At 48.2% G+C, this 24,533-nt stretch overlaps 1 protein-coding gene across 12 annotated transcripts in view; it reads right to left on the bottom strand.

Annotated features, from left to right (window-relative positions):
- The window catches only part of MICAL2 (microtubule associated monooxygenase, calponin and LIM domain containing 2), a 278,508-nt gene that overhangs the window by 218,639 nt on the left and 35,336 nt on the right, over positions 1-24,533 (bottom strand). For all 12 annotated transcript variants that reach the window (XM_063946422.1, XM_063946420.1, XM_063946416.1 and 9 more), the window contains exon 2: positions 19,083-19,401. In XM_063946422.1, coding sequence (XP_063802492.1) covers positions 19,083-19,346 — 264 coding nt within the window. In that variant the 5' untranslated portion in view covers positions 19,347-19,401. The remainder of the gene's footprint in view (positions 1-19,082; positions 19,402-24,533) is intronic.

The raw sequence follows: 24,533 nt of genomic DNA on the forward strand, positions 1-24,533 counted from the left end.
ACTTGTTTTGGCTAATGACAATAAACTTGAACTTGTACACAGGTAGGTAGTCACAGGGAAATGCTTGGCCACAGGTAGGTAGTTACAGTGAAATACACAGGTAGGTAGTTACAGGATGATGCATGGCCACAGGTAGGTAGTTACAGGGAGATGCACGGCTACAGGTAGGTAGTTACAGGGAGATGATCAGCCACAGGTAGATAGTTACAGTGAAATACACAGGTAGGTAGTTACAGGATGATACATGGCCACAGGTAGGTAGTTACAGGGAGATGCATTCCCACAGGTAGTCACAGGGAGATGATCAGCCACAGGTAGATAGTTACAGGGAAATGGACAGGTAGGTAGTTACAGGGAGATGATCAGCCACATGTAGATAGTTACAGTGAAATACACAGGTAGGTAGTCACAGGAAGATGCACGGCTACAGGTAGGTAGTTACAGGGAGATGATCAGCCACAGGTAGATAGTTACAGTGAAATACACAGGTAGGTAGTTACAGGATGATGCATGGCCACAGGTAGGTAGTTACAGGGAGATGATCAGCCACATGTAGATAGTTACAGTGAAATACACAGGTAGGTAGTCACAGGATGATACATGGCCACAGGTAGGTAGTTACAGGGAGATGCATTCCCACAGGTAGGTATTTCAGGATGGAAAAATACAACTAAGGGAGTGTTACAAGCAGACCCTCATTGGCGCCATGCACCGGCGTATGCTGTTGGTGGACACGTGCGCTTCTGTATTTTGTCCACTTGGCTAAAGTCCATCTCTAGAAATGTATAATAACCCGTAAAACATTTTCTGCCGCTCTGACAATTGTAGCGCCTCCGGCTGTTTCTTCATACGCAGCCTGTCCCCCATTACACTCCCGGTGACCCGTCCCTATAGGAAATATTAGGAGTCGCCACACACACCATGACCGGTGAGGGAACGCGGGAATCATGCATGTCATACACACAGGGACTGTCAGAAGAGTCACATCGCCCCGCCTGAGCCGCAGCTCCACAGAAAGCCTCTGGCGGAACATTGACATCTTTGCCGGTTGTTATATCTGGAATACTTGGCATGGAGTAAAATACTTTCTTTGTTAAGCAGAGTGCCAAAAATGCTGGTGATGTAACGCAGTTCATCTTTAGTACACACTAACATTTAAACAACGGACACATCGAAGGAGATTATCTATTGACCCCCACAGTCAACCGCAAGCGCTGCAGAGAAGATCTAGTTCTGAATTTCAAGAATTAAGTTTCATAATAATACGTTCAAAACTAAAATAAATAAGTTTTAGATGGCGTTTGATGTTACAGAATAGAAAACAAGGTTTTAGGGGGTTATTCAGAGTTGGTAGCAAACCGATAAAGCACACTAATGGGTAAAACCATGTGCACTGCAGGTGGGGCAGACGTAACATGTGCAGAGAAAGTTAGATTTGGATGGGTTATATTGTTTCTGTGCAGGGTAAATACTGGCTGCTTTATTTTTACACTGCGATTTAGATTTCACTTTGAACACACCCCACCCAAATCTACCTCTCTCTGCACATGTTACATCTGCCCCACCTGCAGTGCAGCACGGTTTTGCCCATCAGTGTGCTTTTCAGGTATGCTAGCAAACCAGAATCTCCCCCTTAGTTCCTGTGCACCCTCCGTTTGCAGCAACCAATAGCGCTGTGTGACACAAGCAGAGCAGTTGTCGATGCCACTCCCACCCCCCAGCCAGGTAAACGGTAAGGTGCATCAAGCGTTGCCAGGGATCGTAGGAAGAGGAGCGGGTGTTAGATCCAATGGGGCATCAGATCCAGTTCACTGAGCGTAGGAGCAAAAATGTGTTTTTTATTGCAGCTCCTCAGTCTCCTTCCAGAACAGAATTATTTGTTAATCTCTCGTACTCCCATTCATTCTGCAGTGCACTTTCCTAATACAGGCCTAAGAGACGCATAGAAAACCTGAAACACTTTATTTGACAGTAAATCTCCATTGAAGCCATTTCCAAAGTTAGCATGAAAAATGAAAAGTCCAGGAGTAAGGGTAAGCAGCCAGGAGCGTTTGCTACGACCAGTAGCAATCACTTCAGTATTCGGGAGAAACACGTTTGCATTACAAAGGAATATTCCATTACAAACAAAATCGATTTTCCAGTTCTGCATTGCAGAAGTCGTCACAGGAAAAATGTCTGCAAGGCCTGCCAACCCGTGGCCCTCCTGCTATTGTGAAACTACACATCCCAGCATGCCCTGCCAAAGTGTCAGCTATCCCTAATAGCAAAACTGTGGCAGGGCATGCTGGGACTTGTAGTTTCACAACAGCTGGAGAGCCACAGGTTGTCCGGGCCTGGCGTGACCCATTAATGCGACTAGGGGAAGAACGGACGTAAAATGTATCCGTCAGACGGAAGAGCAATTTTAGAGGCGCAGTGGTCGCTAGTTATTAAAGGTCTAAAAGCCCCATTGTGTTATCTGTCCAGTGGAAGTATGGGGTAGCCTATTTACCAAGTACCGTAGCGTCACAAGTAAACAGCCCCTTATACGTTAGAGTGATCGGGCCGCGTGATGCCTTGGACTCATTTACCAAGCAACACTGTAATGGAATCACCCAGCGGATATTCTGTGTTAAGAGTAGTGGTCGGAGTTTCTGAGGTTACTCTTGTATCATCGCCCCCCGCCCCCGGAATTCTGTCAGCTCTAGTCCAGCTTCCCTCACTCTGAGGCATCTTTATCTAGTTCAGTCTTGTGAGGTATGAGGAATGTCCGGCACAACTCATATTAAATGGATATAATTTATATCCGGATCTTTATAAACGTTGCTACCAGTTACCCCACCATCTGCTTTAGGGCAGCCGTGCACTATAATAGCCGTGTGTAAATCCCACATATGCGGCTGGGGACATCCAGGGCTCTCCTGGGATAAAACTGGTGCTTCAGACCTGGTTGCCGCTGTGCGTTTTTGCAGAGGTCTGAGATCAGATAGCCACGACCAAAGACAGAGAAAACCCTCCCCGTGCAAGTGTGCGAATGCACGTGTACGCCGCGTGTGAAAATTCCGTCAGACAGCCGACATCTGCAGATCTGTTCGCAACTCGCTCACCATCGAATGATTTTTCCAGTCTGTGCAGTCTGTGTGCAGCCCAGGACTAACGCCCACAGTGCGATACAAACAGGCTGATTGGGGCCGGAGCGGACGCCACACACCCGCCCTGAAAACGCTTGGGAACGCCTGCGTTTTATCTGACACTCCCAGAAAACGGTCGGTTACCACCCACAAACGTCCTCTTCCTGTCAATCACCTTGCGAACAAAATTTTTGCACCATCCTGTCGCTGTTTGGCGACGCGCCTGCGCATTCCGGTGCATATGCATGCGAGGTCATTCGATAATTGCCCGCTGTGCGATTTCGCACAACAGCGTTCAGGTCTGAATCGGACCCATTGTACCCTGCAGAGACGCAGTGAGATTTATTCAGCTCTGCATACTGCGCAAAATGCATCTTGTTGACATACATTTTAGACCTGCGTTTTGGACCAGAACGCTATATGAGCCCCACAGTGCTGTTTGGAAGAGGATTATAAGGAATCTGTTAGATACATTCCACTAGAGAAGTTATCTAACTAACCGATAACACTATTAGCCCCTAGTTTTTCTAGAGAACATTATATATCAGCGGAAACTCCGCCAACTTTTCCTGTCTGAGAGAAAATGTCTCTTTGGGGCTGAGGTTATGAATCCCTGCCGCGATGCCTCACGGCTCATGTTCCCTGTGACACTGAGAATAATTCCGCAACAAATGACCGGCAGCTGCCTAAATCCCCAGCAAGGCAGCCGAGAATCCGTCCTACTCCGTCTGTGTCTGGCGGTTCCCTGTGTGGTCCGAAAGGAGGCCACACATCAGTCTTCATAATAGCAGAATAATGACGCTGCTTATAATAACTAGACTTGGAAGAAAGATACCCGATTAATCTCGCTGGGGTAATAAATAAATCCTAATTAAGTGCTGCAGCTCTGGATAGATTGTAAGAGAGATGTTCCGCGTTACATCATGATCAGCTTTACAGTTTGCAACCAGGCAAGGGCAATGTTTTACAGGTGAGGACTTGGTGCATCATTAGTGTGAGGGGCTAGTAGCAATACCTCCTGATGGCTACCAGGGTGCAAATGCTGCCTGGCCTGCTGGGAGTGCATCAGTAACAATGACACCTACTGATACACCCAGTTGTACACACAGCGTTTTGTTTTTAAGGGATAAGATTACTGAAATGTGATAAATGGGTAAATAAGGAACATTTGGGGTGGGGGGTTTGGGGAGTGCCCGGCAAATACATTCCAAATTTGTAGAGATTGGGCCTTGTACTATGATTTTTCAATGATTTTTATACTTTCCGGCAGGGCAATAACTAGGGCGGGGCGGCCAGTGCCACCGCACAAAGCACAGGATGCCCTGTGGATGGAACTGGCCGCTGCCTCCTTCTTTTTTTGCCGAGTGCATCACCAATAGGCTGTGGGTCCTATTTGAACTTGGTGCCAGCCATGAGCCAATCAAAGCTTGCGGACTGGCAGCCAATCAGAAGAAGGCGTGGAGAGCCATAGCTCTGCTCGTAAGGGCAGAGAAAGAGGGAGAACAGTGTCAGAGGGGAAGCAGTACGGATGGTGAAATGGTTAGCATCACTACCTCACAGCACTGAGGTCATGGGTTTGATTCCAATCAGGGCTCTGTGTGGAGTTTGTATGTTCTCCTCGTACTTGTATGGGGTTTTTTCCGGGTTCTTCGGTTTCCTGCCACAATCCAAAAATATGCAGGCAGGTTAATTGGCTCCTGGCAAAAAAATGAACCCTAGTGTGTGCATGTACATGCGTTTAGGGCAGACTAGATGGGCCAAGTGGTTCTTATCTGTCATCAAATTCTATGTTCTATAGATTGGAAGCTGCGAGCAGGGCCTTCCTACCTCTATGTCTGTCTGTTTTTACCCAGTTTTGTTCTATTACTGTTGTTCCAATTGTAAAGCGCAACGGAATATGCTGCGCTATATAAGAAACGGTTATGTTAATAAATAAATGTTCTATGAAATAAAGGAAAGGGTACACAGAGAAACCTGGAGTAAGAGGGGTAAAGAAAGGAGTAGAAAATAAGATTTTACTCATCCGTAAATCTATTTCTCGTAGTCCGTAGTGGATGCTGGGGACTCCGTTAGGACCATGGGGAATAGACGGGCTCCGCAGGAGACTGGGCACTTCTAAGAAAGAATTAGGACTACTGTTGTGCACTGGCTACTCCCTCTATGCCCCTCCTCCAGACCTCAGTTAAGGAAACTGTGCCCGGAAGAGCTGACATTACAAGGAAAGGATTTTGGAATCCAGGGTAAGACTCATACCAGCCACACCAATCACACCGTATAACTTGTGATAACTTACCCAGTTAACAGTCTGAACAACAACAGAGCATCAGATCAACCCTGATGCAACTATAACATAACCCTTATGCAAGCAATAACTATATACAAGCATTGCAGAAGAAGTCCGCACTTGGGACGGGCGCCCAGCATCCACTACGGACTACGAGAAATAGATTTACCGGTGAGTAAAATCTTATTTTCTCTAACGTCCTAGTGGATGTTGGGGACTCCGTAAGGACCATGGGGATTATACCAAAGCTCCCAAACGGGCGGGAGAGTGCGGATGACTCTGCAGCACCGAATGGGCAAACACAAGGTCCTCCTCAGCCAGGGTATCAAACTTGTATAACTTTTCAAAAGTGTTTGAACCCGACCAAGTAGCTGCTCGGCAAAGCTGTAATGCCGAGACCCCTCGGGCAGCCGCCCAAGAAGAGCCCACTTTCCTTGTGGAATGGGCTTTCACTGATTTTGGATGCGGCAATCCAGCCGCAGAAAGAGCCTGCTGAATGGTGTTACAGATCCAGCGAGCAATAGTTTGCTTTGAAGAAGGAGCACCCAGCTTGTTGGATGCATACAGGATAAACAGCGAGTTAGTTTTCCTGACTCCAGCCGTTCTGGCTACATAAATCTTCAAAGCCCTGACAAGTCACGAGTAGCCGCAGGCACCACAATAGGTTGGTTCAAATGAAAGGATGACACCACCTTTGGCAGAAATTGCGGACGAGTCCGTAATTCTGCCCTGTCCATATGGAAAACCAGATAGAGGCTTTTACATGACAAAGCCGCCAAATCTGACACACGCCTAGCCGGAGCTAAGGCCAATAGCATGACCACCTTCCACGTGAGATATTTTAACTCCACGGTTTTAAGTGACTCAAACCAGTGTGATTTCAGGAAACTCAACACCACGTTAAGATCCCAAGGTGCCACTGGTGGCACAAAAAAGGCTGAATATGCAGCACTCCCTTTACAAACGTCTGAACTTCAGGAAGAGAAGCCAGTTCCTTTTGAAAGAAAATGGATAGGGCTGAAATCTGGACCTTAATGGACCCCAATTTTAAGCCCAAAGTCACTCCCGACTATAGGAAGTGAAGGAAACGGCCCAGCTGGAATTCCTCTGTAGGGGCATTCCTGGCCCCACACCAAGCAACATATTTGCGCCATATACGGTGATAATGCTTAGCCGTCACGTCCTTCCTAGCCTTTATTAGCGTAGGAATAACCTCATCCGGAATGCCTTTTTCTGTTAGGATCTGGCGTTCAACCGCCATGCCGTCAAACGCAGCCGCGGTAAGTCTTGGAACAGACAGGGCCCCTGTTGCAACAGATCCTGTCTGAGAGGCAGAGGCCATTGGTCCTCTGTGAACATTTCTTGCAGTTCCGGATACCAAGTCCTTCTTGGCCAATCCAGAACAATGAGTATTGTTCTCACTCCTCTTTTGCTTACGATTCTCAGCACCTTGGGTATGAGAGGAAGAGGAGGAAACACATAAACCGACTGGAACACCCACGGTGTCACTAGTGCGTCTACAGCTATCGCCTGAGGGTCTCATGACCTGGCGCAATAAATTTGTAGCTTTTTGTTGAGGCAGGACGCCATCATGTCCACCTGTGGCAGTTCCCATCGATTTTTAATCTGTGTGAAGACTTCTTGATGAAGTCCCCACTCTCCCGGGTGGAGGTCGTGGCTGCTGAGGAAGTCTGCTTCCCAATTGTCCACTCCCGGAATGAACACTGCTGACAGTGCTTGCACGTGATTCTCCGCCCAGCGAAGAATTCTGGTGGCTTCTGCCATCGCCACCCTGCTTCTTGTGCCGCCCTTGCGGTTTACATGAGCCACTGCGGTGATGTTGTCTGCAGGGCCGGCTCTAGGCATGTTCGAATAGAGCGGCCGCGCAGGGCGCCACCCTTAATGGGCGCCACGCGCTGGCGCCGCCATATTCGATGCTGGAGCCGGCCCTGTGTGTGTGCTGCTGCAGCATTTGGCGGTCGCGCTGTGTATGCGCGCTGCGCGGCGCCGGTATCTAACGTCAGACGCCGGCGCCGCGCATAGCCCGCCTGCACAAGTGGCCGCCAGCCCGGACCCAGGCTCAGGCTCACTCGCCCGGCCTCCCGCCCGCCCGCCAGCGCTCCCACACAGGCGGACAGCAGTACTCCTCCCCAGCGCCGCAGGTATTTTTTTTTGGGGGGGGGGGGGGGATCCGCACTGTGGGGGCATTTCTGGCACACAGGGGGCATTTTTGGTTATGTGGGGGCATTTCTGGCACTGTGGGGGCATTTCTGGCTCTGTGGGGGGCATTTCTGGCACTGTGGGGGGCATTTCTGGCACTGTGGGGGCATTGCATATCGGCTCTGTGGGGGCATATTTGGCACTGTGGGGGCATATCAGGCACTGTGGGGACATATCTGGCCCTGTGGGGGCATATCAGGCACTGTGGGGACATATCTGGCACTGTGGGGGCATTTCTGGCACTGTGGGGGCATTTCTGGCACTGTGGGGGCATTTCTGGCACTGTGGGGGCATTTATCTGGCTCTGTGGGGGCATTTATCTGGCTCTGTGGGGGCATTTATCTGGCACTGTGGGGGCATTTCTGGCACTGTGGGGGCATTTCTGGCACTGTGGGGGCATATCAGGCACTGTGGGGACATATCTGGCACTGTGGGGGCATATCTGGCACTGTGGGGACATATCTGGCACTGTGGGGGCATTTCTGGCACTGTGGGGGCATTTATCTGGCTCTGTGGGGGCATTTATCTGGCTCTGTGGGGGCATTTATCTGGCTCTGTGGGGGCATTTATCTGGCACTGTGGGGGCATTTATCTGGCACTGTGGGGGCATTTCTGGCACTGTGGGGGCATTTCTGGCACTGTGGGGACATATCTGGCACTGTGGGGGCATATCTGGCACTGTGGGGGCATATCTGGCACTGTGGGGACATATCTGGCACTGTGGGGGCATTTCTGGCACTGTGGGGGCATTTATCTGGCTCTGTGGGGGCATTTATCTGGCACTGTGGGGGCATTTATGTATCAGGCACCGTGGGGGCATTTATGTATCAGGCACCGTGGGGGCATTTATGTATCAGGCACCGTGGGGGCATTTATGTATCAGGCACCGTGGGGGCATTTATGTATCTGGCATCGTGGGGGCATTTATGTATCCTGCACCGTGGGGGCATTTATGTATCATGCACCGTGGGGGCATTTATGTATCAAGCACCGTGGGGACATTTATGTATCTGGCACCGTGGGGGCATTTATGTATCTGGCACCGTGGGGGCATTTATGTATCTGGCACCGTGGGGGCATTTATGTATCTGGCACTGTGGGGGCATTTCTTGCACTGTGGGGACATTTCTTGCACTGTGGGGGCATATCTTGCACTGTGAGGGCATTAATGTATGTGGCACTGTGGGGGCATATCTGCGCTGTGGGGGCATTTATCCATCTGGAACTGTGTGGCCATTTATGTAGCTGGCACTGCTGGGGGGCATGTCACGTGTAGCTGGCACTGCTGGGGGGCATGTCATGTGTAGCTGGCACTGCTGGGGGGCATATCATGTAGTGTTCCCGCTAGGCGTCTGTGGCTGGGCAGTGTGTCTCAGTGCTCTACCTGGCGCAATGTGTCTAACGTGCTCTTATAGGAGGTTCTACCTGGTGCAATGTGTATTAGCTGCACTACTGTGTGGTGTAATGTGAATTGCCACTATAATGTGGCTACGCACCTTCCCCACGAAGTAACTCCCCTAAATTTTTGCTGCGCGCCTTCGGCGCGCACTGTCCATGCTTTAGCGTGTGGAAATGAGAACAACAAGCATTACAGTATGTACATCATTTTGCCCACCTAACTTAAAAATGTGCCCTCCCTGTGATCAGCAACCTGCCCTAAAAAGTGAACACTAGCACGTGTAGCTGGCACTGCTGGAGGGCATGTCATGTGTAGCTGGCACTGCTGGGGGACGAGACCACGCCCACTTTTCCAGGAGGCCACGCCCACTTTTCCAAAGCCCATCATTTCTGCCATTACCTTGGTAAATATTCTCGGTGCCGTGAACAGATCAAACGGCAACTTCTGGAATGGGTAATGACAATCCTGTACTACAAATCTGAGGTACGCCTGATCAGGTGGATAAATGGGGACATGAAGGTATGCATCCTTTATGTCCAGAGACACCATAAAAACCCCCCCTTCCAGGCTTGTGATGACCGCTCTGAGCGATTCCATCTTGAACTTGAACCCTTTCAGGTATATGTTCAGGGATTTTAAATTCAATATGGGTCTGACCGAACCGTCCGGTTTCGGTACAACAAACATGGTCGAATAGTAACCCTCTCCTCGTTGAAGGAGGGGAATCTGAATTGCAGTTAACACTGTTTCCCTCTCATGGGGGGGAAGCCGGCAGGGCCGTCGGTGAGGTGGCATCTTCTCAAAGTCCAGCTTGCATCCCTGAGACACAATATCTATTGCCCAGGGATCTAACAGGGAGTGAACCCACTTGTGGCTGAACTTACGCAGGTGTGCCCCCACCGGGCCTAGCTCCGCCTTGTGGAGCCCCAGCGACATGCGGTGGATTATTGTAGAGGCCGGGGAGGACTTCTGTTCCTGGGACCTAGCTGTGTTGTGCAGCTTCTTTCCTCTGCCCCCGCCTCTGGCAAGAAAGGACGCATCTCGGACTTTCTTGTTTCTTTGTTCTAAAAGCTGCATTTGATAATGTCGTGCTTTCCTAGGCTGTGCAGGAATATAAGGCAAAACAACAGAATTACCAGCTATAGCTGTGGAGACCAGGTCCGAGAACCCTTCTCCACACAATCCTCAGCCTTCCATATGCCTCTTAAGTCGGCATCATCTGTCCATTGCATATTCTACAGGACACGTCAAGCAGAAACCGACATAGCTTTGTCTCTAGGACCCAGTATACTCATGTATCTTTGGGCATGTTTTATAAATATATATATATATATATATATATATATAAATCTCTTAAGACAGCATTAATATATATATTTATATATATATATATATATCTATATATATCTACATACTAGGGTCTCAATTTCTGCTGATAAGGTACCTGTCCACGCTGCCCCAGCGCTATAAACCCATGCCGACACAATCGCCGGTCTGAGTGTGCAAGCTATCTGCAGGATCCCTGAGAACAGCTGTTACGACAGGTTACCTTTTGGGCAAACGTGACACCCTAGGGGAAGATTCCCATCGTATCCTGGCCCTAGTGGGGAAAGGATACTGCCTGAGAATTCTTTGTGGGAAACTGCAGTCTCTAGTCTAGAGATTCCCGCTCTTTTTCCTCATGAGAGGAGGGAAATTTACCTCAGCTTTCTTCCCCTTAAACATGTGTACCCTCGTGTCAGGGACAGATGAGTCATCAGTGATATGCAAATCATCTTTTATTACAACAATCATATATTGAATACTTTTCTGCCATTTTGGCTGTAACTTTGCATTATCGTAGTCGACACAGGAGTCAAGCTCCGTGTCGACATCAGTGTTTATTATTTTGGATAGTGAGCATTGAGAGACTCTGAAGGTCTCTGCGACATAGGGACAGACATGGGTAGATTTCCTATCTGTTCTCTGATCTTTTGTGCAATAAATTCACCTTAGCACTTAATTACACATATCCAACAGGTGTCGGCGTTGTCGACGGAGACACCCTCACACACACATATATGCTCTATCTCCTCCTTAGGGGAGCCTTTTATCTCAGACATGTCGACACACACGTACCGACACACCACACACACAGGGGATGCTCTATTTGAAGACAGTTCCCCCACAAGGCCCTTTGGAGAGACAGAGAGAGAGTATGCCAGCACACACCCCAGCGCTATATGACCCAGGAATCACACAGTAACGTAGTGTTAACCCAGTAGCTGCTGTATATATTGTTTTTACGCCAACTTATGTGCCCCCCCCCTCTCTTTTCACCCTCTTCGTCTGCAGGGGAGAGCATGGGGAGCTTCCTCTCAGCGGAGCTGTGGAGAGAAAATGGCGCTGGTGAGTGCTGAGAAAGAAGCCCCGCCCCCTCAGCAGCGGGCTTCTGTTACGCGATTTTGTGTAAAAATAATGGCGGGGGCTCATGCATATTACAGTGCCCAGCTGTATATATGCTGCTTTTTGCCAGGAGGTACTCAATTGCTGCCCAGGGCGCCCCTCCCCTGCGCCCTGCACCCTACAGTGACCGGAGTGTGTGGGTTAGTGTGGGAGCAATGGCGCACAGCTGCAGTGCTGTGCGCTACCTCATATGAAGACAGGAGTCTTCTGCCGCCGATTTTGACGTCTTCTTGCTTCAACACGCCGGCTTCTGTCTTCTGGCTCTGCGAGGGGGACGGCGGCGCGGCTCCGGGAACGGACGACCAAGGTTAGGTTCCTGTGTTCGATCCCTCTGGAGCTAATGGTGTCCAGTAGCCTAAGAAGCGCAACCTAGCCGCAGTTAGTAGGTTTGCTTCTCTCCCCTCAGTCCCACGTAGCAGAGAGTCTGTTGCCAGCAGAAGCTCTCTGAAAATAAAAAAACCTAACTAAAATACTTTCTTAATAGCAAGCTCAGGAGAGCTCACTAAAATGCACCCAGCTCCTTCCGGGCACAGATTCTAACTGAGGTCTGGAGGAGGGGCATAGAGGGAGGAGCCAGTGCACACCAGTAGTCCTAATTCTTTCTTAGAAGTGCCCAGTCTCCTGCGGAGCCCGTCTATTCCCCATGGTCCTTACGGAGTCCCCAGCATCCACTAGGACGTTAGAGAAATAGAGGGGTAGCACTGGGGAGGGGGGGAGAGAGAGAGAGAGAGAGAAACCGGGAGGCGTAGACCCTCATTTCATCCATTACATTAGTGGGCCAGAACATCACTTTATATTACATCCACCAACCACACGAGGACGGAGCCTATTCATTAAATACCCGCCGTCCTCCCTCGTCAGGGGATCAGCAATGACTCAGTCTGGCCCTGATTTGCCGCAGTTTCCTCTAATCCATAACCAAATGCTGCTGTAATTATCTTCCGAAGAGAACCTTCTTTTCTGTCTAATAATGCTACGTATTAGCTCCAATTTGTGTCCGCTGACATACGACATAAGTAACAGAAGATCCTTTGTCCGGACTTTATTTAATCAGAGTCCAACGTGAATAAAATACATAATATGTTTAATATTCATTTAACTTTCTTTTTAATGGACTCCGAAGTCAACAATATTTGCATTGTTCTACTTCAGCAGCATTAATGCGTTTCAGGCAGGGGCGTGTGGGGTGCCTGGTTCAGCCCCGGGGCGATGTTAGATCCGCTGCTGAGATTTTACAGAAATGTTATTTCTCCCAGGAAAGATGAATTCCAGACGTTTTGTGCATTGACCAAAACACAAACACTTCAGTGTGGCCATTAGATTGTGACTCTCATACAGATATAAGGAGCATAAGTTCCCCATTCCAGTACTAGAACACAGAATAATCGGTGGATTTATCCATCAGAACCTCTACGCTTCTAGAATCCAGCGACAAATCTATTTAGGGGTTATTTCCCACTGAGGGGTCAATTTATCATTGATCGCGTAGTCAAAGCGATGTGGGCGCAATATTAGCACCCAGAGTGGCATTGTAATATGCAATTGTATCGGTGCTACGTATTATACAGCACTCGCATGGGCCGTCCCTGCAATGCGCTCAGTATGGAAGTGGGACTACTTTGCAGGTGCGGTCCTGCTGACCCTCTGTTGGCTGCATATAGGTGGTCATTCCGAGTTGATCGCTCGGTAGCTGTTTTTAGCAGCCGTGCAAACGCTATGCCGCCGCCCTCTGGGAGCGTATTTTAGCTTAGCAGAAGTGCACACGAAAGAATCGCAGAGCGGCGGCAAACTTTTTTTGTGCAGTTTTAGAGTAGCTACTCAGCACTTGCGATCACTTCAGACTGTTCAGTTCCTGTACTGACGTCACGGACACGCCCTGCGTTCGCCCTGCCACGCCTACGTTTTTCCTGTCACGCCTGCATTTTTCTGAACACTCCCTGAAAACGGTCAGCTGACACCCAGAAACGCCCACTTCATGTCAATCACTCTGTGGCCAGCAGTGCGACTGAAAAGCTTCGCTAGACCTTGTGTGAAAATACATTGGTCGTTGTAATAGTACGACGCGCGTGCTCATTGCGCCACATACGCATGCACAGAAGTGCCTTTTTTTTGCCAGCTAGCGATCAACTTGGAATGACCCCCCATAGGGTGTAGATCATACGCTACTATGGGCTACTGCCATTGTCGCAGAAATTGCTAAATCTGACAGCACGGCATTACCCACAGAAACCTATGGAGATGCGGCTGGCGTCAGGAATGGGGGAATCGCGGCATGTATCGGAGATATCTGCTGCGGTTTCTCTGTGACACGTTCATGGGATACTGAATATTTGCAGCTAACCCCCCGAAAATGCCGTAAAAATACAATGATAAGTGGGTCCCTAAGCATTCTCTGGAAATGTCATTAGGAGAGAAACTTTGACAAACACTCATTCTGCAAAAGCGTTAGTTTAACGGACGAGGATTACGGGAAAGTGGAGGAATGTACTTTAAAGAACACACAACGTTCCCTAGCGCTGATCGCTCACTATGGCAGATAAAGGGAATACGAGATGAGATGTTTTCGCAGCAGACCGGTCCAGATGACTAAATTTGACTTGTTTTTCCCATAAATGACGTCTCCTTACGCGACGCTGTAACAGAGAATGCAGATCTGGACGGTGACTCGAGGATGAAAATATGCATGTTTAACATTCACAGCGTTGTGCAATTTACAAACATTCTCGGAATTTTCTCAGACCTTGTACACTGTCTAATGAGTGTTTCCCAGTCAGTTACCTAACAGACTGACATATTATGCGCTTATTAGGGAAGACTGAGATCTCATGGCCTGTCTGATGACCGATGATCGCGATGGTGATTCCGATGCTGCGTCTTCGGATGGCGGATGCTCTCAGGAGGCGTCTTTATCCCACAGGTGCCTCCTGCGGTATTAGCAGTTTTATACATCGCTTCTGCGTCCAAAGTCACAGCAGTGTTGTGTTCTGCGCCCATCCCTGAAGCAGGCCCGTAATCTGCTTATCTGGCGCAGGCTTGACCCCGGTCCTGATTCACGGAAATGTCAAGAGCTGTGCAATGTAACTGGCTTATCAAACGTATCTTTGGGCTCATTTATCAATGAGTGATCAATTTCACTGTGAGTGATAAATTGCACCAGCCAATCAGCTTCTAACTTCCATGTCACAGGCTGTGTTTGTAAAATGACAGGAGGTGATTGGCTGGTGCAATTTATCACTCACAGTGAAATGTATCACTCATTGATAAATGAGCCTGCTTATGTCTTATGTCCAATAGTAAAAAATAAATAAATATATATATATATATATATATATAAATTATGGACGACAAAAAAGTGTGTAACGTAATCAGTGGAACACATCTGCAGCCCGCATTTATGACAGGGCAAAGTATAGCCCCACCACTTAGAGGAATCACCAAATGAAGTTAGTTATTAGTCATCTAAATTATTCATTAACATTATATAGCACCGCCATATTACAATGCTCTTTACAGGGAATATTCAATAATTTCCGGGTCCATTTCTGCCAGAAGCCAATTAACCTTTGTTTGTTAGTTGTGGGAGAACATACAAACTCTGCACAGATTGGGCAATAGCCAGAATGTAACCCAAGACCCCTGCGCTATGAGACATTACTCCTGCGCCACGTTACCTGTGCAATGCCTCATCGTATAATCACTCAGGGAATATGGATTTGTGTGACGTATAATAAGAAATGCCATTACTTAACCGATGCATTTAAAGAGAATTGGTGCAGGCATTCCTTTATATAGGGTAACACGTTGCCCTTATTTGGTTACATAATATGGGGTGCAGTTTCGGTACATGGATTTTTAATTAACAATGCATTTATATTTGATTGTACTGAGATAAGAAAAGTGCCAGGTTTTGATGCATTGGATTTTAGCTCCCATTAGGATGCAGTAGGCAATCATCCGACCTCACAAGAGCCCACCTGTCCCTTACTGAGAGGCAGAGGAGTTGGAACCACATAAAAATGATCTAGTCAAGTACTTAATCTGTACATAAGAGTGAGGGATATCTTACCAGCGCTCCTGCTAATTAGGGTCCTAACCAGGAGTATGAGTGGCTGCGACTGGTTCTAATATCTCGTCACTGAGAGGCCTGTGCCACCACGTAACACCCAGCATGGCAGAGTGACCTCATTATAACAGCATTCCAGTCCTCCATATATAATGTCATCCGGATAGACTTGTATGAGAACTGCAGCGGTACACAAGCCTGATGTTGTCTGAGCACAGGACTACAAAATCACTTTCCAATACGGTCACTCCTGCACCACACAGGGGCGCCTGGTTACTGCTCACTCAATAGAGATTATGGTGGTCATTCCGAGTTGTTCGCTCGCTAGCAGTTTTTATCAGCCGTGCAAACGCTATGCCGCCGCCCTCTGGGAGTGTATTTTAGCTTAGCAGAAGTGCGAACGAAAGGATCGCAGAGCGGCTACACAATAATTTTGAGCAGTTTTAGAGTAGCTTCAAACCTACTCCTAACTTGCGATGACTTCAGACTGTTCAGTTCCTGTTTTGACGTCACAAACACTGCGTTCGGCCAGCCACGCCTGCGCTTCCCCAGCCACGCCTGCGTTTTTCCTGCCACGCCTGCGTTTTTTCAAACACTCCCTGAAAACGGTCAGCTGACACCCAGAAACGCCCACTTCATGTCAATCACTCAGCGGCCAGCAGTGCGACTGAAAAGCGTCGCTAGACCTTGTGTGAGACTACATCGTTTGTTGTATTAATACTTCGCGCGTGTGCATTGCGCCGCATGTGCAGAAGTGCCTTTTTTTGCCTAATCGTTGCACAGCGAACGAATGCAGCTAGCGATCAACTAGGAATGAACCTCTAAATACAGTGTACCAAAATGCTTAATAAATGACCCAATTTCTTTCCTTCCAACTATTGTTGGGGATATTTGCCAAATTAGTGCTGAGTACGCTATAATTTAGCGACCGATATTCCTGCCAAAATTGCATTTTATGCAGTTTTAAGGGTCTGGTCGGTCTAAACTTATTTTTTGTACTCGTATAAAAAAATGCAATAATGTCCAAATAATAATAATAATAATAATAATAATAATAATATTAATAATGATAAAAATAAAACATATGGAGGACAACCAATGTGATAAAGAAGTTTAAAAGCAATTCAAACACATTTTAGAACACAATTTATTACAGTGCTCTTATCTCTTATGCTGTGTTGGATGCTGGGGCCGGATTATATGCCTATAATAATATTTTATCACCCTGCCGTGTAATGATACACCCCGCTAGTCAAGTGTCTATGGGCCGAATTCAGACCTGATCGCTATTGTGCAAATGGCACAGTGGACGATTATCAAACGACTGCGCATGCGTACGGATTGTAATACGCAGGCGCGAGGCCAAACTGCAAAAAAACCCTGTGTCTTTTTTGATCGCTAGGCGAACGCAGGCTGATTGACAGGAAGAGGACATTTGGTGGGTGGTAACTGGACATTTTCTGGGTGTATCAGGAAAAACGCAGGCGTTCCAAGCGTTTCCAGGGCGGGTGTGTGACGTCAGGTCCGGCCCGACCAGCCTGTTTCTATCGCCCTGTAGGAGTAAGTCCTGGGCTGCGCACAGACTGGAAAAATAATTTGATGGTGAGTGAGTTGCGAATAGATTTGCAGCTGTGCCGGGGTCTGCAAAGCTTTTTGCACGGCGTACGCAGACTTGGACGGGGCGGGTTTTCACTCTGGCTGGGCCGCGACTATCTGATCGCAGACCACTGCAAATTCGCACAAGCCCTATATCAGCTACTAGTTTGCCGCCACCTAAGGGATCAGGGTCACAGGTTCCCCAATCACTTTAGTTACAATTGAGCAATCGCTCGGATGATTAGTCTCACAATAATTATAGTTGTACGGTAGCTTAAGCAACCAAAAGCTTCTTAATAGACAAAGGTTCCAAAACATATGAACAGACTTATAAATGCTTAAAAAAGATACAAAGTGCGATGCTTTGTTACAGAAATGATCATAATAAAAAAAAAGATACAATAACATGTATAGCACTTGAAATAAAAATGGAAAAGGTGGAAAATGTAACATATCGGGCTGTATATTCTGACAGCTGGGGTACAGCAATGAGCGATCTGTAATGGGAGCAGCCACAGAACAAACGTAGCCTCTGCGGCGGACTCCTCAGTCTCAGAGGAATTCTCTGGGGAAACGGCGCTGATATTATTTTCCCGGGAATATGCACATATGCTGCAGGCTCTGGCACATGCGCCAAGGTGAAGGGGGCATCCAAACACTGCACATGTGCCCACTCCCCTTATGAGGCGCCAGTCTTGGACAGCAAGAAACTCTACCGCGTTTGAGAAGCTGCACTAGTTTAAACGCCCCTTATGGGCAAAAATGGAAAATCCAGGGAGTAAATTTGTGTGTGTGTGGTCAAACTAGACATAAACCGGGTGTGGTGGACGGTATCCGGTCTCTAGGTCGACCACTACTGGTCGACAGTAAGTAGGTCGACATGGTTTCTAGGTCGACATGTTTTAGGTCGACATGAGTTTTTCACTTTTTTTATTTTATTTTTTTACTTTTTCATACTTTACGATCCACGTGGACTACAATTGGGAATAGAACCTTGGGGGTTACTCCGAGTTGATCGCTAGCTGCCGTTGTTCGCAGCGCAGCGATCAGGCTAAAAAACGGCATTTCTGCGCATGCGTATGCACCGCAATGCGCACGCGCAACATACGGGTACAAAGTTCTTTGTGGTTTTGCACAGGTTCTAGCGAAGTTTTCAGTTGCACGGCACAACGCAGGATGATTGACATGAAGTGGGCGTTTCTGGGTGGTAACTGACCGTTTTCAGGGAGTGCTTAGAAAAACGCAGGTGTGCCAGGGAAAACGCAGGCGTGGCTGGGCGAACGCTGGGCGGATGTGTGACGTCAAAAGCCAACCCTCCAACGTTAGAATCAACGCACACAAAGAGTAACTACAGGGCTGGTCTTGTTTTGCACAAAATGTTTTTGCAGGCGCTCGGCTGCACAAGCATTCGCACTTCTGCAAAGCGAAAATACACTCCCCGGTGGGCGGCGACAATGCGTTTTCACGGCTGCTAAAAACTGCTAGCGAACGATCAACTCGGAATGACCACCCTTTGCCCGATGCTCGCGAGCCATGCGAGGGGTTACGGTGCACTAATTGGGGTTACCGGTCACTGTACGGAGAAAACGACACCCAAAAAAGTGCAAAAACTCACGTTGACCTTCTGTCATGTCGACCTAGTACATGTTGACCTAGAGTCCCTGTCGATCTAGAAACCACGTCAACCTACTTACTGTTGACCAATAGTGGTCGACTCTACATACCACACCCGTGGTAAACGTGACTCTTTCAATACATGGGTACTATTATATTGAAAGGAGTACTCTAGGATTAGGAGACTCAAAAATCAGCAACCCTATTGGAAAACTAACTCTTCAAGATCCATACGAGCACCTTTAGAGAACCTAGAACGTTACCTGCAAGAGGAACGTTATTGCACATTTCTCATATATATATTAAACAAATACAAAGTAGGTAAAGCAAAAAGCCGCGGCAATTTACCTGTGTGCCCAGACATGCTTTCCCTTTCTTGTACTCCTTCTGGCTGTACCGTTTATCGAGCTTATTCCATAGAGCCTTGGCTTTCCAGCTGGTGACCTTGGACTTGAGCTTGGTGTAAAAGTGGCGATAATCTTTGGGGTCCAATTCTAGCTGCCGCGTGAGGATGTTGAAGGCCTGCAGGGTTCCTTTACATGTTGTGGCCTGGATAAAGTTTTCAAAGAGCTGCCCAGCCTGCGCCTGTTTGTCGCCATCGTTCTCTCCCATAGTTCAGATTGTCACATGAAGCTGAATCGGCGCTTTCCTCTCTCGGTTGCAACACCTACAGTGAGAAATAGGACACAGGTTTCAATGTTCATGGTGATCTTTGCAGTTGCAATTCCCAATTACCGTATGCATTTACATGGCATAACGAAACCAGCCATCTCTCATGGGGGTCTATTCATGAAGCAGTGAAAAGAGTGGAGAAGTGAGCCTGTGGAGAAGTTGCCCATGGCAACCAATCAGCTGCTCCGTACAATTGTACAGTATGCAAATGATAAATGTTACTTCAATGCTGATTGGTTGCCATGGGTGCGCTGGCTCACTTCTCCACACTTTTCACTGCTTCATGAATAGACCCCATGGTCAGCTGCAGCAGGGTGGGCAGTGTCTGAAAGGACCCCCGCAGTGCCGGTGCAGGTGGGAAGAAGGGTAGTGCCCATAAGTTAACATTAATCTTTGCAAACCACTCCCATGGCTAGTACAGTACGTGGCATTTTGTTTCAGGTTCATCTTTTAGGCCAGTGGTTGCCAAGCTGGGTGCCACAAGCCACTTGGAAGGGTGCCACGGGTTGGTGGTTCAAATTATTTATGGTCAATGTGATGGGCAAGACCAGATCTGGTGGCTGTCAAACATAAAATGTGTTGACAAACAGATGCGCAGCTCTGTCCACCACCTGTTACTGATCTAAGGATGACAGAGAAGCGCAATTTCCTTAAATTAATCATTTTTGATGGATTTCTCAATAAGAAACTTTGGGCCTAGGGGTGCCACGAAAACACTGCTGACACTATAGGGTGCTGTGATTCAAGAAAGTTTGGGAACCACTGTTTTAGGCTATTACTGTATGTGGAATCACCAAATAAATCAATCACCATAATAGTATAAAAACATTTATCTTAGTACGAGATCACAATGACAGGACCAAGCAGCAGGAAAAGTAATTCCGCAGGTGCCACGTTAGGACACAGTCCCCAGTTACCCCACAGAGCAGAATACTAGACTTCCCAGGAACAAGAATGTTTGGGTTTTGATGTTGGATTAGTTTATCTTCCCCAACACAAACAGTAGAAACTGCAGACGCTACCGTGGGCTTATATATCTGCTGGCAGAGACTCCTCTACCACCTCAGAGAGAGGGAGAGAACAGGAAACTCCTAACAAAATAAAACTTTTGAAAACACACAAAACTTTCGAACTTTGCGCTCTCCCTTTGTAGACTGCCAGATCTGACCCACAAGCCCAAACTGTCCTCATAGCAGAGGTGGCGTTATAGGGAGAAGAGCAGATCAGGCCATCAATACATTATAATTCACTTGTAGTGTCTGGGGAAATAATAGGGGGGTGTCCTGTAATCCAGCTCTGAGTGCGGTGCACCTGCTTTATTCCAAGCAACCCTTGTGATGTGGGGAAGCTGCTCTGGTTTTGGAAGAACTTCTGGTAAGGATGAAATAATCTCTCCCTCTTTCTCCCTCTCTCTCTCTCTCTCTCTCTCTCTCTCTCTGCGTTCCTCCAGCAACAACAAAAAATAAAATAACCCAATAAAAAAAAAAAAAGAGAGAGAAGAAATGTTATTTAGGGCTCCTCCCGAGTCAGCCGTTCCAGACCACAATTAGACACTCCTTGTGAAAACAGAACATGGAAAACATACTTCTGTCTCAAAGGCTGTGATTTTCCCTCCGCTCATTGTTTCTCAGGAGAGAAGGAGCGCAGCACACAGATTACTGCTTGGAGATTGGGGAGCTCATGTGCAGTTGTATGTCATTTACTTACAGTGCGGAAGTAGCACGTGGTCTCCAACTGCCACCCCTATGCAGACTCACATGGTGTGCTTATAACTCCTGATGGACAGGGGAAGGAGGGCACAGCACTGGCCGAGGGCAGTATGGGAGAGCTGAGGGCAGCAGTATGGGACAGCTCACGCTGAGGGCAGTATGGGAGAGCTCACACTGAGGGCAGTATCGGAATGCTGAGGGCAACATGAGAGTGCTGAGGGCAGCATGGAAGCAAGGGGCTGCGTTCCGCTCGCCACCCCTGTCGGGATTGTGTGGTCGGGATTCCGGCGTCGGGATTTCGACCGCCGGGATTCCGACCGGCGGCATTTAGTACTGATCCCCATGGGAGAGCTCAAGCTGAGGGCAGTATCAGAATGCTGAGGGCAATATAGGAGTGTGGAGGGCAGTATGGGAGAGCTCAAGCTGAGGGCAGTATCAGAATGCTGAGGGCAATATGGGAGTGCTGAGGGCAGTATGGGAGTGCTGAGGGCAATATGGGAGTGCTGAGGGCAGTATGGGAGTGCTGAGGGCAATATGGGAGTGCTGAGGGCAGTATGGTAGTGCTGAGGGAAGTATGCTCATGCTGAGGGCAGTATCTACATTGCCCATCATGCCCTACGAGGATCCTACATTGCCTATCGTGCCCTATCCCTCTATTCCCTGCAATAATGGTTATTGGCGCTGACCCCAGCATAGAGCAAGGATCCTACATTGCCCGTCGTGCCCTATCCCTCTATTCCCTGCAATAATGGTTATTGGCGCTGACCCCAGCATAGAACGAGGATCCTACATTGCCCGTCGTGCCCTATCCCTCTATTCCCTGCAATAAGCGCTGACCTCAGCAAGGAGTGCTGCCTGGCAGGACACTTGTTAGCAGGAGAACAGGAAATGAAACTGCTAACACCATAATAAATACAGGATATATTTAAAATGAGTCTTTTCATCCCTACACAGAACTGGAAATCCAGTCTCATAAATAACAGAGACTTCATGCCGCGTGTTCCTGTAATATTCAGCACTATTATTATTACAGGACTTTATAAGTAAGCCTCCGAGCTGCAGAGAACATTATTTCCTGTAGGTATGAGCAATGGCTCTGTGATCCGGGATGGTACAGAGCACGGGAAGGAATATTCGCTGACTCAGTACTGTCTACACATCAGGCAGGACAACGTGTGCCTCCTTGCCAGGCCCCAGCATATATAATCTTTGCTATCTGAGAGGGGAAAACATTGCTGTTCTCAGTGACACAATAAGGACCCAGAGTCATTCCAGGTCAGCCTGGAAATATAATACTGTGATGCTACAGATTTATTCACTGAGGATGCGCCATGGGCCTAGACTTGCACCTATATTTTTCCCACAGGTTTGCAAAGCAAGATGGCAGAGTAGAGATAATAAGTACAGTGAAGGCCATCTTGGTTCATAGGCGCAGTCATTTTATGAGGCACGTCATTATGATTTTGGTCTTGGTGATACAATGCACACGTTTATCCTTGCTCATTGCTGTATAATGACAATAAAAATTGCACCCTCGCACAGCAAAGGAGGGGCCTGGCAACAACCACATCATTATGGCCTGGCCCACCGCACATGGAAGGGCAGGGTCATCTGGAAGTGGTGCCTGGTTTCCTGGGAGTCAGAGGAGCCGGGAATGGAGGAATTGGGTGTGGATTACCAAGGCCTGGGTCTTTGCAGGGACCCAAGAGTACAGGGGAGTGGTAACCATGTCCCATGTGGTCACTGGCGCAAAACAGTTTCATGATGAATGACGGGGCATAGCCACGCCCTGTACTTTGGTCACTCTCCCAGCACTTATTTTTGGAGACCCTGCGGGGAGTCCATGACAGTAAGCAGGTGCGTATTTTCTTTCTTACAAATAACTGCACAGTACCACTTCTCTTGTTCTGTATGCAATTCTCAGGATCAATTATTTGTGTTTGTAGGCATCTGCACAGTACCACGCCTCTTGTTCTGTCTGCAACATACTTGTCTACCCTCCTGGAATGGCCGGAAGGCTCTTGAAAATTGGGAAAATCGTATGGCATCCCAGGGAAGTGGGCGAGTCTCCCGCATCCGTCTCCCCAGCTCACCCCAGGGGCGATGACGCGATTTGCGCTTAATCACGTCATCATACCCCCGCCCCTTGCTATACACTGCCGGTAATGTGAGCGATCGCGTCTCCATGCCCCTGGACCAGCTCCTCCAGGCCCCCAGACCGACCCCCTCCTGTGCGACCTCCCAGAAGGAGGCAAGTATGGTCTGCAATTCTCAATATGTGTACTTCTGTGCTTATAGACAACTGTTCAGTACCACTCCTTGTGCTCTGTATATAATTCTCAGTATTGATTGACCTGCTTGAAGCTGTGACAGGGAAGTAACAGGGATGTGAGGGAGATAGATATAACTGTAGCCGCTGGGCATAAAGGAACGACATCTCTAGGTATTGGAGCCAACACTACACTGTGATCTCCAGCCAAATCCATTTGTAGCAAGAAGTGAACATTTCCAGGAGTGCCGGAGAGAGCATCGGAGCCGGGGAGAGAGTGATGGCGTCAGGAACATCCTGAGAGTGTCTGAGGCTGATGATCTCCAGACAGATATTATGGTTCAGCCTCAACAAGGTCTGCTCCTCTGCGTGTTGTCAAAACTGTGAGCCCCTATACTCTCCAGCACAGCCAGATACATATATATATATATATATGGCCAGTTGCATACTGTATATAACAGACCAGCTACATATACAGTTAGGTCATTATTTATTTGGACACGGTCACATTTTTCCTAATTTTGCCTCTGTACGCCACCACAATAGATTTGCAATTTAACAATGGAGATACAATTGCAGACTTTCAGCTTTGGGGCCTTATTCAGGTCAGATCGCGGATCGCATTTTCCCGATTTTTGGGGCTATGCGCACATGTAGGGTCCATTCTGCGCGTGCGCAACCAGGGAAACGTGATCGCATCTCACTGATGCAAACGCCTCTGCCTGAGTGACAGGCAGAGGCGTCCGGGGGAAGCGATGCAGAGTTGCGGGGGCATGGCGACGGGTCCGGGCCGGTTTTGGGGCAGCTGCGTGATATCACACGTGACTTCTGCGATGGGAAAGATGGCCTCAGGCAGGCCGGCCATCTTGTGAAGGTCTTGCAGAACAAGACCTTCACAAGATGGCCGGCCTGCCTGAGAGCTCCTTTGGGTGTGGTGGAATAGATCTACACTGTCTAGATAGACAGACAATAGGTCAACACCATATGGTCGACAGTGGTTATGGTTGACGGACACAAAAGGTCAACAAGATTTAACGGTCGAAATGACAATGGTCGACACAGAAATAGCCCAGACCTGTCCCTGAAACAGCGTTTGAGACTACTGTCCAATTATGTTTGGGCCCTTGACAAAGAGGGGGCTACATATTA

The sequence above is a fragment of the Pseudophryne corroboree genome, chromosome 11, assembly GCF_028390025.1.
Source record: "Pseudophryne corroboree isolate aPseCor3 chromosome 11, aPseCor3.hap2, whole genome shotgun sequence".
Taxonomy (NCBI): domain Eukaryota; kingdom Metazoa; phylum Chordata; class Amphibia; order Anura; family Myobatrachidae; genus Pseudophryne; species Pseudophryne corroboree.